The sequence below is a fragment of the Pipra filicauda genome, unplaced genomic scaffold, assembly GCF_003945595.2.
Source record: "Pipra filicauda isolate LSUMZ 115617 unplaced genomic scaffold, ASM394559v2 scaffold66_size7647185_pilon, whole genome shotgun sequence".
NCBI classification, from domain to species: Eukaryota; Metazoa; Chordata; class Aves; order Passeriformes; family Pipridae; genus Pipra; species Pipra filicauda.
In genome coordinates, this window is record NW_024104831.1 from 2105875 (window position 1) to 2121404 (window position 15530).

A 15530-nucleotide genomic window follows, 5' to 3' on the forward strand; every position below is an offset into this window, starting at 1 on the left:
CCCGGGGAAATGGGGCGGTGGTGGTTCCCGCACGCCCGCCGGCCGCCCCAGAGTCACCCTCCGTATTTCGCCTCACGTCTTTATTGCGCTTCCCCGCCCGCTGCCCCCGAGGGGCGGCAGCGCCCCGAGCGGTCCGGTCAGCCCCGACGGGGCGGTGATAGCCCTGCGGGGGCCGTACGACGGGGGGACACGGCCGCCCCCCGCCCGGGGCGGGGTGCGCGGGCGGCCCCGCCGGCTCCGGGGCAGCCCCGGCGGGTGCCGCGGCGGGAGGCGCTCCCGGGTCCGCCTGGGGGCAGGGAGAGGCGGGCGGGCTGCGCCCCCGCGGAGCCGCCCCCCCGCACGGCCGCGGGTGCCCGGGGCGCGGGCGCGCAGCGCTGCCGCCCCGCTGACGGAGCGACTCGGCGCGGGGACGGCGCTGGCGTTTTGGAGGGAGTTTGCATGTGGTCAGTGCTGTGCTGCTGAGCCAGCCCCCAGCTCACATTACACACTACTGTATTTATAACCTCTCGAAGCTGTTTCCCCCTTCAAGCAGTTCTCTGGGACCACCTTCTATTGGCTTCAACCTCTCCTGCTTCTTGACATCTGAGCAGCTCTGAGAACGGCTCATCTAGGTCCGAGTGTTTATGCAGCGGAGACTGGCCACTAGGGCTAAAGACCTGGATTATCTGAGCTCAGCTGCCTACTGCAGAGTCTGTCGGTGCCGTTTTGGAAAAAAAATCCCAGCCCCGATCTGTTTACAGTGAAAGTTGACAAAGGGTGGTGAAGTTGGATCTTTCCTAAACTCTCCTGCCTGGAACCTGAGACTTGCATGCCATGGATCACACACTTTTTGGCTGCCTGCGCAGCCCCCATGCCACTGCGCAGAGCTTGCACCCTTTCTCCCAGTCTTCTCTTGCCCTGCATGGAAGATCTGACCACATGTCCTACCCTGATCTGTCTTCTTCTTCTTCCTCTTGCATAATAGCGGGATACCCCAATGAGGAGGGCATGTTTGCCAGCCAGCATCATAGGGGGCACCACCACCACCACCATCACCACCACCATCACCACCAGCAACAGCAGCACCAGGCTTTGCAGACGAACTGGCACATTCCTCAGATGTCGTCTCCTCCTGCCGCGGCCAGGCACAGCCTCTGCCTTCAGCCCGACTCAGGAGGACCCCCGGAGCTGGGCAGCAGCCCCCCTGTCCTGTGTTCGAACTCTTCCAGCCTGGGCACCAACACCCCCACGGGGGCAGCGTGTGCACCAGGGGACTATGGCAGGCAAGCTCTGTCCCCGGTGGAAACAGAGAAGAGGTCTGGCAAAAGGAAAAGCGACAGCTCAGGTAAAGACTCGCGCGTTCCCCTGCGGGGTGGGATCCCCGGGCGGGGGGTGCCGGGGGGAGGACGCGGTCGGGCCCCTCGTACCCGCCGCCGCTCGGCTCGGCTGGTTCGGCTCGGCCCGGCTCGACCCAGCTTGGCTCGGCCGGCTGGCCCAGCCACGGCCGCCGCCGGGGGCTCGCCTCCGGCTGACACCGGGCTGCCGGGGTCTCTCCTTCCCTCCAACGCACTGTCGGAATCTCCATCACTAACTCAAGCTTTACTGGGGCTACGCGAGGGGAAAATAAAAACAAAAAATCCAACACGTGATAGAGTATGAAATGAAGGTGGTGGTGGTGGGGGGAGAGTTCCCTATAGCGAAGGAGAGAAACGGTTGTAGTTTTCGTGCGGATTCTAGCATCTGGTCCTGCGGCCCCCTCCCCCCTGACCGATACGACACCTCTGCTTCAAAATTCAGAATCCAGCGCGCTCCTTCCCCTCCGCCCCTTCGCCACGGAGCTAACTGCGGCTCCGAGGCGATTGCACAACGCTTGGAAGCGCTGCCTTGGAAGCAGGGATTTGGGAGAGGAGCTGATGCCTCGCTACCCTGTAGGATCTGTGTGATCCTGAATCAAATCCTCAACGTCTAAAGGGCAAAATTTGGAGTCCGTAAAGTAAACGGGTGAATGGGAGCTTAGGAAAGCTGCTTCATTTCATTTGATTTCAGTTTGCTGGTGGAAGGGGCAGAGGGGAGAAAGGAGCCATCTGATTTTTAAAATCGCCATAATTCTTATTTAAAGGTGAACATAAAAACATATAGATCCACAGTCATTCCAGAGTGATGATTTGGCATCATAGAACATACAAGAAAACTTGACATTATCTCTGCTTTCTAAAGCAGCAAAGCCTGTCAAAGTCCCGCTCTGACAAAAAAAAAAAGCCACTCAGCGAAGGCAACCCGACTGATGGGACTTCCGTTAGGGCACACATAAACTGGGGGGTCACTAGCAATATACTGGGATAGGCAGGAGGCACTTGAAAACGAGAGGGCTCAACAGATTGAAAACTCGAGAGCTGGCGTAGCAAATTGTTTGTTATCGCGGAAGAGAAAGTGAAAGGCTTTTCCAAATATTTATGAAGTTCACAACTGAAACCGTCACCTCTTTCATTCAAAAAGTTGTAAGCTTGGTAAAGTGGTAAGCAACAGAAACGATTTTTAAGAATGACCCTCAAGAATGCCATAATTTCCTTAATTGTCCATTACATTAAAAAGATTTACAGTAGTTTAGAACGTGTTTAACTGAATTTCATTTTATGTAGCGGTATACACACAGAAAACTCCTCCCAAGATTAAAAACCATATATAGTTAAAACACCTTTGGTAAAATCTATTGTTTTGTCTTCTTTACATTCAGTGACATAAAATGAATTATCTGATTTTGTGATGTGCATCAGGAGTCCCTGTTACTACTGGGAGAATAACTGGATGCCTGCCGGTGTAAGGATTTGTTGTATTTGTCAGTCTATTTAAAGCTAAAGGAAAAAGGGAAATTGGTCCCTTTCACTGTTAGGGAAGTATCTGAATCACTTTCTGTTTATTTAATTTTACAATACAAGCCAAAAAAACACCAAAGGGGAATGTCCTAAACCTTACCCTGAAGTGACTGGAACCTTCCACTGGATTAGTGGACCAGGGTTCGAGCTTAAGCCATGGTTACATTTATCTTGTGCTGTACTCTGATTCTCAGTTTCTAAGACTTTCTGAAGATCAAGGCAGGTAACTATTTCCTTTTCTCTCCCACTAAGAAAAAAATATTATGGCCATTCATACAATTGTGTATCTCTCAAACTGAAAATAGATGTCTTTTGACAACAGCTGAGTAGCTGCTGTACCTTTGTTTTTTCTTCAGGAAAACCCCGAGTTTTGGACTGAACATTTAAGCCCACCCCTTTATTAATCTTGAACCCTGGTGCTGGATATTTAGTACCCTTCTAATGTATGGCAGCAAGAACTATTTTTAAGTCACTATGTTTCTATATTTGTCATCCATAATTGCCCCTCAGTTGATTAAAAATCATCTCCTTTATTTCTCATTAATTTGGTTTTTTAAACAAATTGCTGTGCTTGAAAGAATTTCATCTATGCCTTCATCACACTTGGAACTACTTCAATAGACATTTGTAAAAAATCCTAATAGTAAATAACTAAGAGGTAAAGAGAGAGAGACTTTAAGTTTCAGTGCCAGCATTCTGAGACAGTTATTAATGCTTTTGATTATTTACACATATATTTCCTCTTCTGAAGCATTTCACTTAAAGCCACAGAATGTTCAGTGTTTTCTTGAGCACTGAATCTGTTCCGCATTTCAGGGCTGCATTAACCTTAGGCTACCCCTTTCTTGCACTACTCTGCTTTTGTTTCTGTATGTTTTAAGATCAGAAACATTGAGTCATAAAGCTGAGTTTGTAGATAGTTTAAATAAAATAAAACATGATCGTTCCTTCTTTAATTTGTCTTTTAAATAAGTAACTGCTGCTCAGCCATGTAGCTACTCTGAAAATTTACCAGCGGGGATACCCCATTTTACTTATCTGCTATGATGGTGGGAGTATAATTTTTTATAATTACAAACAAAAATCCAGAGGGCAAGCAAAATTTCAGATGATCGACTGTGTTTTCCCTTGGACTTCACGTATTGGAGGAGAATGGGAGGATACAGAAATATTTTCCTCTATGCTTTTGTTTGGGATTGAGAAAGTGAGGTGAAATGCGCATTCGTGGTAGTTTACAAACTGACTTACAGTTTTTTTTAGCCCTAACCCAGATTTTAAACAGTTTGGGAAGTTCCCTTTGAGTATTGGATAGGCTGCTATAGAACAGGGTGAAATTTTCAGCTGTTCTCGTAAAGGACTGGGAAATACTGCCTACTTAGTCATCGACCCCTGCATGCTACAGTTGTCAGTGTATCCAGGTTTTGTAGTCGCTCTCCCATTATTTGCAGAACATTCCTTTTAACCTGTGTAGGCCCAGAAGTGAGTCAGTAATCTAGACCAGTTTACTGACCAGAAGTGGGCCAGTAAACTCTTCAGGTTGAGGAGTGATATACACAAATCTTTATGTATTAACATTTTGCAGTGAGTAATGGTATCTGCACCCTTACCTTTGTAACTTAGCTCTGAGTGTGTCAAGGAAGCAGTAGTAAAAAGACAATACTAAATTTGAGGATAGGTTACAAATAAAATAGCTTATTTTAAAGTGCACTAATGATCAGAATTGTCTGTGTGCTAATGAGGTGCGGATGAAAACCATGCTGAGTGTACACAAAACATATTCCTGGAGTGCTTTGTTGCCTTGTGGTACAAGTTGTTCTATATGGAATATTTCGGATTTTTTAATACCTTCCCTTCTCATTATTTGCCTGTGAGTTTTGGGGACATTTTATTTCTGTTTATTATAGAGTAGGTTTGGATTCTCAGATGATGCAGGATACATCAAATGCAAAGTTACTACCGTGATTTCCTAAGTTGCGTTACTGGGATCCAAGGTTTCTTAAAACTTCAGTCAGGAGAAAAGCATATTAATGCCTTTACAGGAAGTGTAATCTAGGTTTACTGAAAAATACGAAAAGAGAGTCAATCTGGTAGCCTTAAGGAAGCCTAAAATGCTACGGTGAAAAAAACATCTGTACTGTGCTGAAAAGATCAGGGAGAGGTTGAGTACTGTCAAAGGAGTTCTTAAGCATTACATATAAATACATACAGATAAACATATATTATAAGTAAATTTAATTCCAATTAAAGTCTATTGTAATTAAACACATGCCCACAGGGAGAAAGGCATGGGAAGCCTTTTTATAAAACAAATAACCACCAGCCAACTTTGACATGGAAAAATGTTTTTATTTGGCACAGATTTCTAAGGAAAGGCTAGCAGACTGTATTTACAATAATATAATCTAGAAACACTTCTGGAAAAGCATTTCAGGAATCCACTATTTCAATAGTTCAATCCTGTGTTTCAATAGCTGTTCTGCTGGGTTTTTTTCACTGACAAATTGCATGAAAAGAAAATAATACTCTTTTTTCTCCAAAGTTTTAACATTTTATAACTTACCTATTCTCAACATGCAAGCAGTACATCTCTCGGGAATTTATTTTAAACACATCTAAATATCATAAATCATACATTTTTGTTTGAAATGGCCTCTAAAAAGCAGGTCATTTTGATAAATGATTATAAATGCTGTGAAATCCTGAGTTTTGAGGACTTCTGATTGGTTTCTGAAACACGTCAGTAAGAAAAATGAGCTGCACACTTGTAGTCAAAAAGCACTGTGTAACTGATTCATCAATATGCCTGTGCTTTTCAACATGGTTATAAACAGAAGTGAGAAAAAGTACATAATAAAGCATAGTTTTCTGGAAAGAGTTAATTTGTTTGGTATCCAGTATAAAAGCATCACTTATGCATTAATAAATAAAAAACCCAAACAAACAAAAAAAAGCACCTCTATAGATTTCATAAATGACACAATTTAAAAACCTGATGAATAATAATCATAAGTTTAGGAGAAAACTTTCAAGTCTGATTGCTTATCAAATGTTGGGCTTACTACTTGCTGAGTTGTTTAATACATGAAAACTTGCAAGAAGTTCACTTTTGTTCTCAGGAAATATAATCAGGAATTTTTCTCAGACTAAAATTTCGAAAGACTATTTCACTGATACATTCTCAGAATTCTTTGCCCCTAATCAAAGAGGAAAAAAAAGGAAAAAAGGAAATAAATATGATTTCTAATTATGCATTTCTGTCTTTTGGTATATATGATTCAGTAAGATTTATACTTTCCCTCTCTCCCTTCCCCCCCTCCCCCTCTCCCCGCCAACCCACCCTTTTAGAAACATCGGGAGCCCAATCCAGACGTTCACTGGAGCACAAATGTTTTTGTAAGAAGGTCCATTGACTCTAGTGGAAGTACTGAAGTGCTCAAGGTTTTTTAAGCCATTGGAGCTTAATTCTGTTACTCTGTTTTAAATTTTGGCCACAGAACTGTAACTCCATGTTATTCTTTTATTATTTGGTAATAAGTACTATCAAGGATTCCGGTCTTCAAAGCAAAGTCACCGAAGAGTCTGGATGAGTGGTACTAGAATCAAATGCAAAAGGAGATATGGACATGGGGACAAAAGATTCAAACATTCTGGCAATATCTGGATAAAATTTCCCTAAAAAAAATTTAAAAAACGTAGTTGTAGTTATCTTTTAGAATTTTTAAACTTTAATTACATGATAGAGAAAGACAAATGCTTTATAACTCTTGCAGATATTTGTTGATGAAATATTAGGATTGCCTGATTGAAAAATACCAATTGAGCATTATACATATACATTGAATTTTAATTACATTGGTTTAACAACCTAGGATAAAATTTGTCCTAACATATTTAATGTGACACTTCTCTAGGATTTTGTAAAGTAAGTAATCGGATTCTGATTTTTTTTGTTAGACTTGTTGCCATTTTTAGACATGCTAATTATTTGATAGATACTTTTCAATTGAGCCTGTTAGTCTTCATATAGTTTGCCATTTGGAAATATTCTTTAGTGATGCGATGACTTGATATGCGGTATTTCTGAATTCCCCAAGAGAAGGATTAAGCTCTGTGTCTTGAAATTCAAGGGAAGGTGACATTATCTTTGCTACTGTCTGTAATACCCTAGTATTGCTCACTGGATTATTGCTTTCAGCAAAGACACTGTTACTTGACAGTATGAATGGTTGTTGTAGCATGTTTCTCTTAGTAGCAAAATATATTCTACCAAGCACTTTTGATAGTCTCCAGAAAGGAAGGGAAATAAATCTGGTTTCATCTGCTAGACTGAGCAAAGTTTAAACCCATCAGTAAAACATAGTTATGGTGGGTTTGGGTCCAGTCCTTAGTTTTACTATGTTACCCTGTCTCCTTGTTCTAATACACTTAAGAATGCAACTTGAAAGGATGCAAAAGGAAAGTCATATTTTTTAAATATAAATACTTGCATATGTCGCTAGTATGATTTCTAACTGAAATAGTGTGGTGTTAGAGAATTTTGATAAACAGTGCTTGAGGCTACTTCATCACATCTGCGCACAGCTGGGCACTGAACCCAGCCTTGTGATTTGTCTCGAGCCTGTGCCTTGTCCTTTTATGACTGTTTCCCCAACCTATACAATGGCCATACCAGTGCTTTCTTTCCATTTGCAAAGTACTGTAAGTTCTATTAAATGAAAAGCTTTGCGTGCATACATGCTTTTTTTTCCTAGTGGGCTTTAAAGACTTACAGATCTGCATCACCATTTCTCTGCCAGTGGCAGAGTAGGAGCGAGACAGTGCACAGCCACCACGCAGAAAGAGCCTTCCTCCCGCTACTCAGCAGGGCGGTCGCATCACCTTTATCAGCATGAGCTTGTGTGGCTGCATAGGTGTGCGCAGCTTCTGCGCTCGGTGTCGATGTGGGGTCGTCGATGTGTGGGTAGCTGCTTTTCTGTTGTATTTAATGAAAGTCTGAATTCAAAAATAACCTGATGTTATTGTGCTGGACGCACGCAGTCTAGTCTTGTATTTTAAGTATTTGAGTCACTACAAAAGAAAACCGCATTTGAAATAAATGGTTTATAAACAGACGTGCTAAGGGAAATTTCACCAGGAAGACAGTGATGACAAAACTCATACCGATTTTTGGTAGGACCAGATTTTAAATTGTGAGTTCTTATTATAAGCCTAGTTTAACTTGGGAGAAGGAGGTAGACCAGTTAACCATACTAATGCTCGTGTTTTTTTGTGATATTCTGTCTTGAATTTTTCCATTGGAAAATATGGCGAAGGAAAGCTTATTTAAAAAACCAATGCTGCCATCAGTCTTAGTTTTCTAGCATGTGTTGTCCTTGTTATTTATTAATACATATTGCAAAATCTATGTACTTTGATAAGTTTACCTAAACTATATCCATTTAAAATAACATTTTAATAGACAATAATCTAAATTACACTGATGTTATTAATTTTACTCTGCAAATTTTATGCATATATCTCTAATATCACTAGTGCAGAGTTGCATCAGTGTATCCTAGCATTCAATGAATGATGCAAAGTGGGAAAAAACCCCATTAATGTAGTTGGATATAGTAGTAGATGGTTCACTGTAATATATGAAAATTTTCTTCCGAAGTCTTCTACTAAACATTATAAATAGACTACTTGGGCTGTCAAAGTTCTACTTGTTAACATCAGTGATATTAAAGATGTAATTTTCACTGTAGATTAGGGAGGATGTCCTTTATTTTGAGATCTTAGACCTACAGAAGACAGTAACACAGCTCCTATTCAGAATGTGAGTTTATTTTCTATATGGAAGTGTGAATTTTTAGAAACAGTTTGGATGATAGGTTACTTGATTGGAAATTGAGCATATTAGTAAGTAGGCATGTGATTTTATGTCAAAAGAGAAATCTGGAATCATATTTGGAAATTTGTTACTGAATGTTTTATTGTTAATGATGAATGTAATCACTGAATGCTATGCAGTCTGAAGTCCCTGGAGCTTCTTGCTCAATGGAAGAAAGCAGTCTGAACTTTATATTGAAAATTACCTGTGCTGAATAAACCTTGCAGTAGTGGGAAAAGGGGCCTTAAAAAACATGAACAGAAGAAAACATCCATGGAAAAATTAATGGTTATGTGAAAGAAAAGTTACCTTGTACTTCAAACTATATGTTCTTTTATACTTCTTTAATAAATGAAAAGAAATAATTGACCAAACAGCAGAAGATACAACTCTCAAAGGAATGAGTCAAATCTTTTATTTATGATGGAAGAGCATAGTTTTACTAAACCAATAAAACACAGTGGATTATGAAATGCTGACTAGAAACCAAGTGACTTTTTCTTTTCTTTTCTTTTCTTTTCTTTTCTTTTCTTTTCTTTTCTTTTCTTTTCTTTTCTTTTCTTTTCTTTTCTTTTCTTTTCTTTTCTTTTCTTTTCTTTTCTTTTCTTTTCTTGCCTTTTCTTTCTTTCTTTCTTTTCTTTTCTTTTCTTTCTTTTCTTTTTCGTTTCTTTTAGTTTGTCGTTTCTTTGTCTTTTTTTCTCTGTCGTTCTTTCTTTCCTTTCTTTCCTTTCTTTCCTTTCTTTCCTTCTCTCTCTCTTTCTTTCTTTTCTTTCTTTCTTCCTCTTTATCTCTTGTTCTCTCTCTTTCTCTCTCTGTCTCTTCCTCTCTTCCTTTCTTCCTCCATTCCTTTCTTTTGCTGCTTCTTGGACTAAAGAAAAATTGGTTGATTGAACATTATTTTATAGCAAATAGGATATGAAAAACTAAAACTGAAACAGATTACTTCAAGCTTTTAAAAGTCCTTCTTCCTTCTGCATTCTCTCAGATCTCTAATAGCTATTATTTTTAGCAAGTAAGTCTGAACAAATGCTGCCTTACATAAACTACGTTAGATGCACTTCAGTATCCTCTGTCATTATTTTGAGTTTTAATTCTTAGACTGTCATCCCATGATGATTGTAGTATGCTTTTAATTTTGTATGTTGGGACATGAATGAAATCTTGGGAAGCTGAAGTGAAAACTAACTATTGAGTGGAGCCAGGACTTCATAGCTGAAGTAGTCATAGTAGTTTGATATGAACATCCCTGAAGTTAGGTGTATGTTTACACATTTTGGTGAATTGAGGGCATTAGTCACTTAAATTTACCAAGCAGAAAGAACTGTTTCCCACTTTGGTCCTTCTAAAAATAGATACTAAAAAATCTGTTGGACATATGTGGTCTTAAAATGTAGCCCCGAAGAGAGTTGAATGAACTGTGGGGTTTTCTACCTGCCAAGCAAAAAATGGCATATTCTAGAAGCACACAATGTATCCTGGGTGTGTATAGGGGCTTCTTTGGAAGGGGGTGTTGTGACATGGGGAGTGAGGCTCCTCAGGCACATGGGTCTTGGTAGCTTTTCAAGCCTTTTTTTTTTTCATCTGGTGGAGAATACTAGAATGCCGTAGGCTTCATAGAATATGTGGACAAGCAAAAACTACCTATTAAAATGTGCTTTTTACTGTAAAAAGAACAGTAGGAACAATGACTAGATGTCTAAAAAGTTCATGAAATATCAGTTGGTTTAGTGAAGAAAAAAGAATTTAGGTCAGATGTGTTGATAAACTACAAGATGACATATTCTGTGAGGCTTTGGTACACTGAGCTGCTAAAAACAGTATGAATGGAAGCCTGGGCAGCTATAGCAATGTTGACTACTTGAAGATGTCTTGTAAAACTGTGCTTAGAATGCCAAATACTATTTTCTACATGAAGAAAACAGCAATCTAATGGGGGCTAAGACATGTCCACCCCTTTCAAATTGCTATTTTCTGAACTAGACATTAAAACCTAGTAAAAGTATTCAAGTCATACTTGCCTTACATAGGGCTTAGGAAGAACTATGAACATTGCAATTCCCTTGCAGTTTGGAATTACTGGTTTGATTGACTCAGAATTGGCATAGTAATATTAAGCTTTTTTTTTTCTTCTATATTCTTGTTTTGGGAGGACCACAATGGCCTCAAACTACAACTCTGTGTTAAGTCTTTGTGATCCTGAGGACATTAGAACAATATACACTAATGGTCTCACTCGTGGCTCCCTTTATCTCCCTCCCTGCCTCTTTCTTTTTTTACACAAGTCCATTTCTGAAGGAGTGCACGCCTGTATTATCCTTTCAATTTCCATTTATCCTTGCAAAAATGAGCACTTTCTTAATTTCAGAACAAATATACCACCCTCTACCTTAATCAGAGTTCCACTAAATGTAACCTACCACAACTTAAGAACTGTAGGGATTTGCTAAATACAACAGTAGTGTAAGGTAATGTTAATGTCTTAGGCAATGCAAGATGAAACAGTTATGGGTCAGATAAAAATAGAAGACTTCATTAGCAGTTGTTCATGAGGCATCTTTAATCTGCGGCTTATCTTTTCTTGTATTACCATTTTAATTTACATGATTTGTTCATAACTATTGGGTCAATAAAAAGAGTGACAATTCTGGCTGTATTATTTGTTTTTTTGTGAAACAATATGTTGTTACTAAAAGTAGCAAATGCAACAACTTAAATAATAAATTAAAAAAAATATGTGAACACACACAGGAGAAAAACCTGGAGACGAGTGCAAATAATTTTGATTGGTTTACATTATGAAGAAATATTCTGCCAAACTTTCCCATAGTTTGGCTTAACTTTGCATTTTAATTTGTTTACTCCACTCATTCTGACCCCTTTTCTTTTTACACTTCGATGCTACAACTTTATAAGCCAGACATCTTTATTACTTTAATATGAGGGTATGTACAGAAATCTAACAGTATTCAAACCCTATAAAGCTATCTTTATTTCACTGGTTCCAAACTGAAATGTAGACATGCAGAGAAGGCGCCAATTGAATTTGCAGTCTGCTGGCACAAGAAGTATCTGAGATTTAATATTATTGTATTTGCAAACATATCAGGAGAGCTTTGCCAGACATGACACACAAGCAAACAATATTTTTGGATAGAGATTGTGTGTTCCCAGTACAGTAGCTAAATGTGTCCAGCCACTTTTAAGTATATTTCATGAAATAAAATTTACAGAATGACCTAGTCCTTCAAAGTTCTTGGGGAAGCCATTTCCTTCCCTTCTGCAAAAGTTACTTAGTGCTTTGCCAGTCTGCATACTGATCCTCTAATTCTGTCAAAGCTTAGGTTACTGTGTATAATTCTTTTGGAATTAACAGTATAATGTTGAAAAAGTTAAGTACAAGCATGTCAGTTACTACTTTGTCATTGATTCCTTCAGTTTGATGATGTGTGGCTAAGAAATGTTGGTAGTTCCACAACATATGGGTAGATACCATGAAAATATTATTTATGGAGGTTCTGGCTTGCTTTTGTGTTTTACAAGCATGTTTCCACAACTAATTGATAGTTTTAATTCACGCACACACAAACTAAAAGCTGCATCCATGTTTACCTGGAAACATGTGGTTGACTTGTTTATGTAGATAAGTGGAAAGCTTGATGTCTCCATATAGTGGAGACTGGCTACATGTTATTGCTTGTCTATTAATTAAAATAGACTTTGTTAACATATCAGTGGTGTCTTATTACAAAAGGCAGAGGTGAAATCTACAGTGAGCTGGAAATTCAAGAAGTACTGTTCCTATCTGAGGTGTTCATATATGAACCTACATGGAGCCTTAATAGTTCAGAAGTTATTTGGAGGGGAGTACATGTTCCCTATATATACCTCTGGAAGAGTATTTCTGAAAGTTTTGGAACTGAAAAAAGTCCAGGGAATGTGTGTATCCTGTTGCACAACAAGCACAAAAAGAAGGTCTCATTAATCAGCCTTTGCACCTTCCCTGCCATATCATTTGATGGCTCATGTACCTCTGCTCTCCATAAAGCTTAACTTTATGCAGTTAAGGTCAGTTTCTTTGTAAAAGCAGACAGCATTTCCTTTCCTTCTAGGTCAAGAATGCACAGACGTAGGAAAAAAATGCTCACAAAAGAGGTCTGGGGTGAGCACAAAGCATCTTTTACAGGCGCAAAACAACTTTGTCCTTGGTTTCCCTGGTGCAAGGCTGTGGGCTGCTGCTTGCGCTGAACAGGGTGAGAGCTATGGTTTAGAAGATCTTTTGCCATGAGACTTCGCAAGCTTCTTTTTTTGTTTTCTCTCTCAACAGCGTGTTTTCAGTCTGTTTTGCAAATGACTTTTATACCACTTAGCAGAACTTGAATCCTGTTTTCCTGCTCTGGCCCTCTCTTGGCTTGTATTTTAATCCTGCCAAAACCAAACCTGATGAAATGATCCTACCTTTCAGTCATATCCTTTAGAAATTCCCTTCCTAGAATCATTCTTCTGGTTCCAGCTTATCCTCTTAAATTTACTTCCCTGCAAGGCGTTGCCCAACTCCTCAGCCAGTGTTTTGGATTCTGTTTCTTATCTACTTCAGTTTTTTTCTCTATGTTGTCTTAATTGTGTTCTTCCTTTTTTCCATTCCCACTCTTTGTCTTTGGTTTGTCTCATGTACATGCAAGAAACATCTAAAAGCAATATTCTGTCACTACCCATGGTCATAAACCCCTCATCTCCTTTACTGTGAGCTTATTTTTGGCAATCATAGGTTGCAGTGTGTAAGAAAAGTGTGCAAGACTGTGAATGAACTGGAAGGGGGGAAGAGATGTGTTTTATGTGATCTCTCTTGAGGTTTCAACTCCATAAAGGTGTGCACCACAGAGCAGATTCTGTAAACAGCTATAGAGAAATCAAGCATGACACAGACATGACAATGCTGATTAATATATAATAACAGTGATGTACCCAGTGTTGAGATGAATTGTGTGTAAAAAGGAAGTATTTGAAACTAAGCCAAATGTGTGTGTGTGGGAAATCTAACTTTCTTAAAATGCACTCTTTTAACTCCAAGATTTTACGTAATAATTATTTATGCCAGAAGGAATGTGCTTCAAAGCAAGTAAAGTCTCATTTTGAAGGGGTCTGTAAACTCTTTAAATAGCATTGGCAATTTGTTCTTTCCTAGTTTTCTGTAAGAGGAATTTTGAAAACAGTAAAATATTTTTATGTGATTCCATTTCATTTATATAATAGACATGAACATGCATTTGGGGACAGGGGGGTGTGCATGTGTGTATCAAATCTAAAATAAAAGCAGATAGGGATCTGGATAGTTCACATGATTTGACTGGACCAGCACTTGGTTATACTGGGCTATTTTATTCCTAAATGTGTTTTAAAAACAGTTTGGGAAAGATGAGGGAGCTTCAGTCAGAGAAAGAAAAGCAAAGATACAGGAGTCTTGCTGATACCTTTTAAATGCTTGGGCTTGGCAATTTTGCAGTTATTTTCAATATCTAGGGTTTTTCAGTGTAATATCAGCAGAGAGTGCATGATAAAATTACAGAATATATAAAATCTGAACTTTGAAGACATAAATTAACATGAGGGTCAGATGACAAGACCGGCTGCTTTACAGGTAGTCTCCAATGGGCTTTTTCCCTATCACAAAAATCGTCATACAGTTTGGCACAAGCTTCAGGCTCAGTGAAGTGGGGTTTATTCCAGGACTGAAATAGCCAAAAGCAGTAGATGATAGAATTGAGGTGCATTTGCAGAGTAGGACAGAGACAGTTTTACAGCTTTTGTCTCAACTCTTCTTTCTCCTAGCTAGGAATAAATCTCTTTGGATTTTGGTAAGAGTTCTATCAGCTTTATGGAGGAGAAAGGGAGGAGACACTAACTAAGAAAAACCTAGAAGTATGTTGTATCAGTAACTCACATTTCTGCAGCACACATTAAAATCTATTAGAATTTAATAGACGCTATTTGAGAAGGTTTAAAAAATGGTAAACAATGCTTTTCTGATGAAAATTTAGAAAGAAATAAGAAAGTTGTAGATTTCTGAAAGTGGTGGAGTCCTGGTCCCTTCCCCCACCTCCCATCAGCAAGTTGATGTTTCCAGCAACTTCAAAAACAGAAGACTTCTCTGTAATCCTAAATGTACATAAGGAACAGATTAAAGTTCTGATTTGTGAAAAAATTTGAGCATATGCTTAAGAGCCATTGACTTCAATGGGAGTTAAATATGTCCTCACACACGCTTCTTGAACTGGAGACTAATAAGGATATTAAAAAGGATCAAGAGGCTGCCCCCTCTTCAGGAAATGCTGCAAAACTGTCATAGCCAAAAGATTTTTGGTCATAGTCATGCTGACTTTCATCACTAGCCTCCTTACCTCACTTCCAATCTTCACAAAGAGGAGAAAAAGACCCGTCTCTCTGTCTCTTCTCCTCTCTCGTCTATAATGATCTATGACAGGCTAAGCTTTCTTTGGCTCAAAAGAGGAATTACTGATTCTGCAGTGTCCAATAGGGATACCATAACTTCCAGTGTAATGGACGTGGATGATGGTCAGATGGTACAGTGGGCAGTGGTTGAACAACTGCCCTGAGAGAATTAATTACAAGACAATTCATTACATTGTTGTATAGATAATTTATCTAGAAGAATCCTATTTACAGGGAAAAAGGTACCCCCTGCCAAACAGCTTTCCATATTAATATTCTTTTATTAGGCAAGTGACAGACTGAGTGAAGTAGTGATGACTAAAAAGCTTGAGTGTGGGTTGATTCCTTTCAATTCAGTA

General features: G+C 39.4%; 1 protein-coding gene across 1 annotated transcript in view; it reads left to right on the plus strand.

The window, feature by feature from the left end:
* The first annotated feature begins 475 nt into the window (after nt 1–475).
* The window catches only part of MEOX2 (mesenchyme homeobox 2), a 53879-nt gene continuing 38824 nt past the window's right edge, over nt 476–15530 (plus strand). The window contains exon 1 of the mRNA XM_027723251.2: nt 476–1324. Within this exon, the coding sequence (XP_027579052.1) occupies nt 814–1324 (511 nt within the window). The 5' untranslated portion in view covers nt 476–813. The remainder of the gene's footprint in view (nt 1325–15530) is intronic.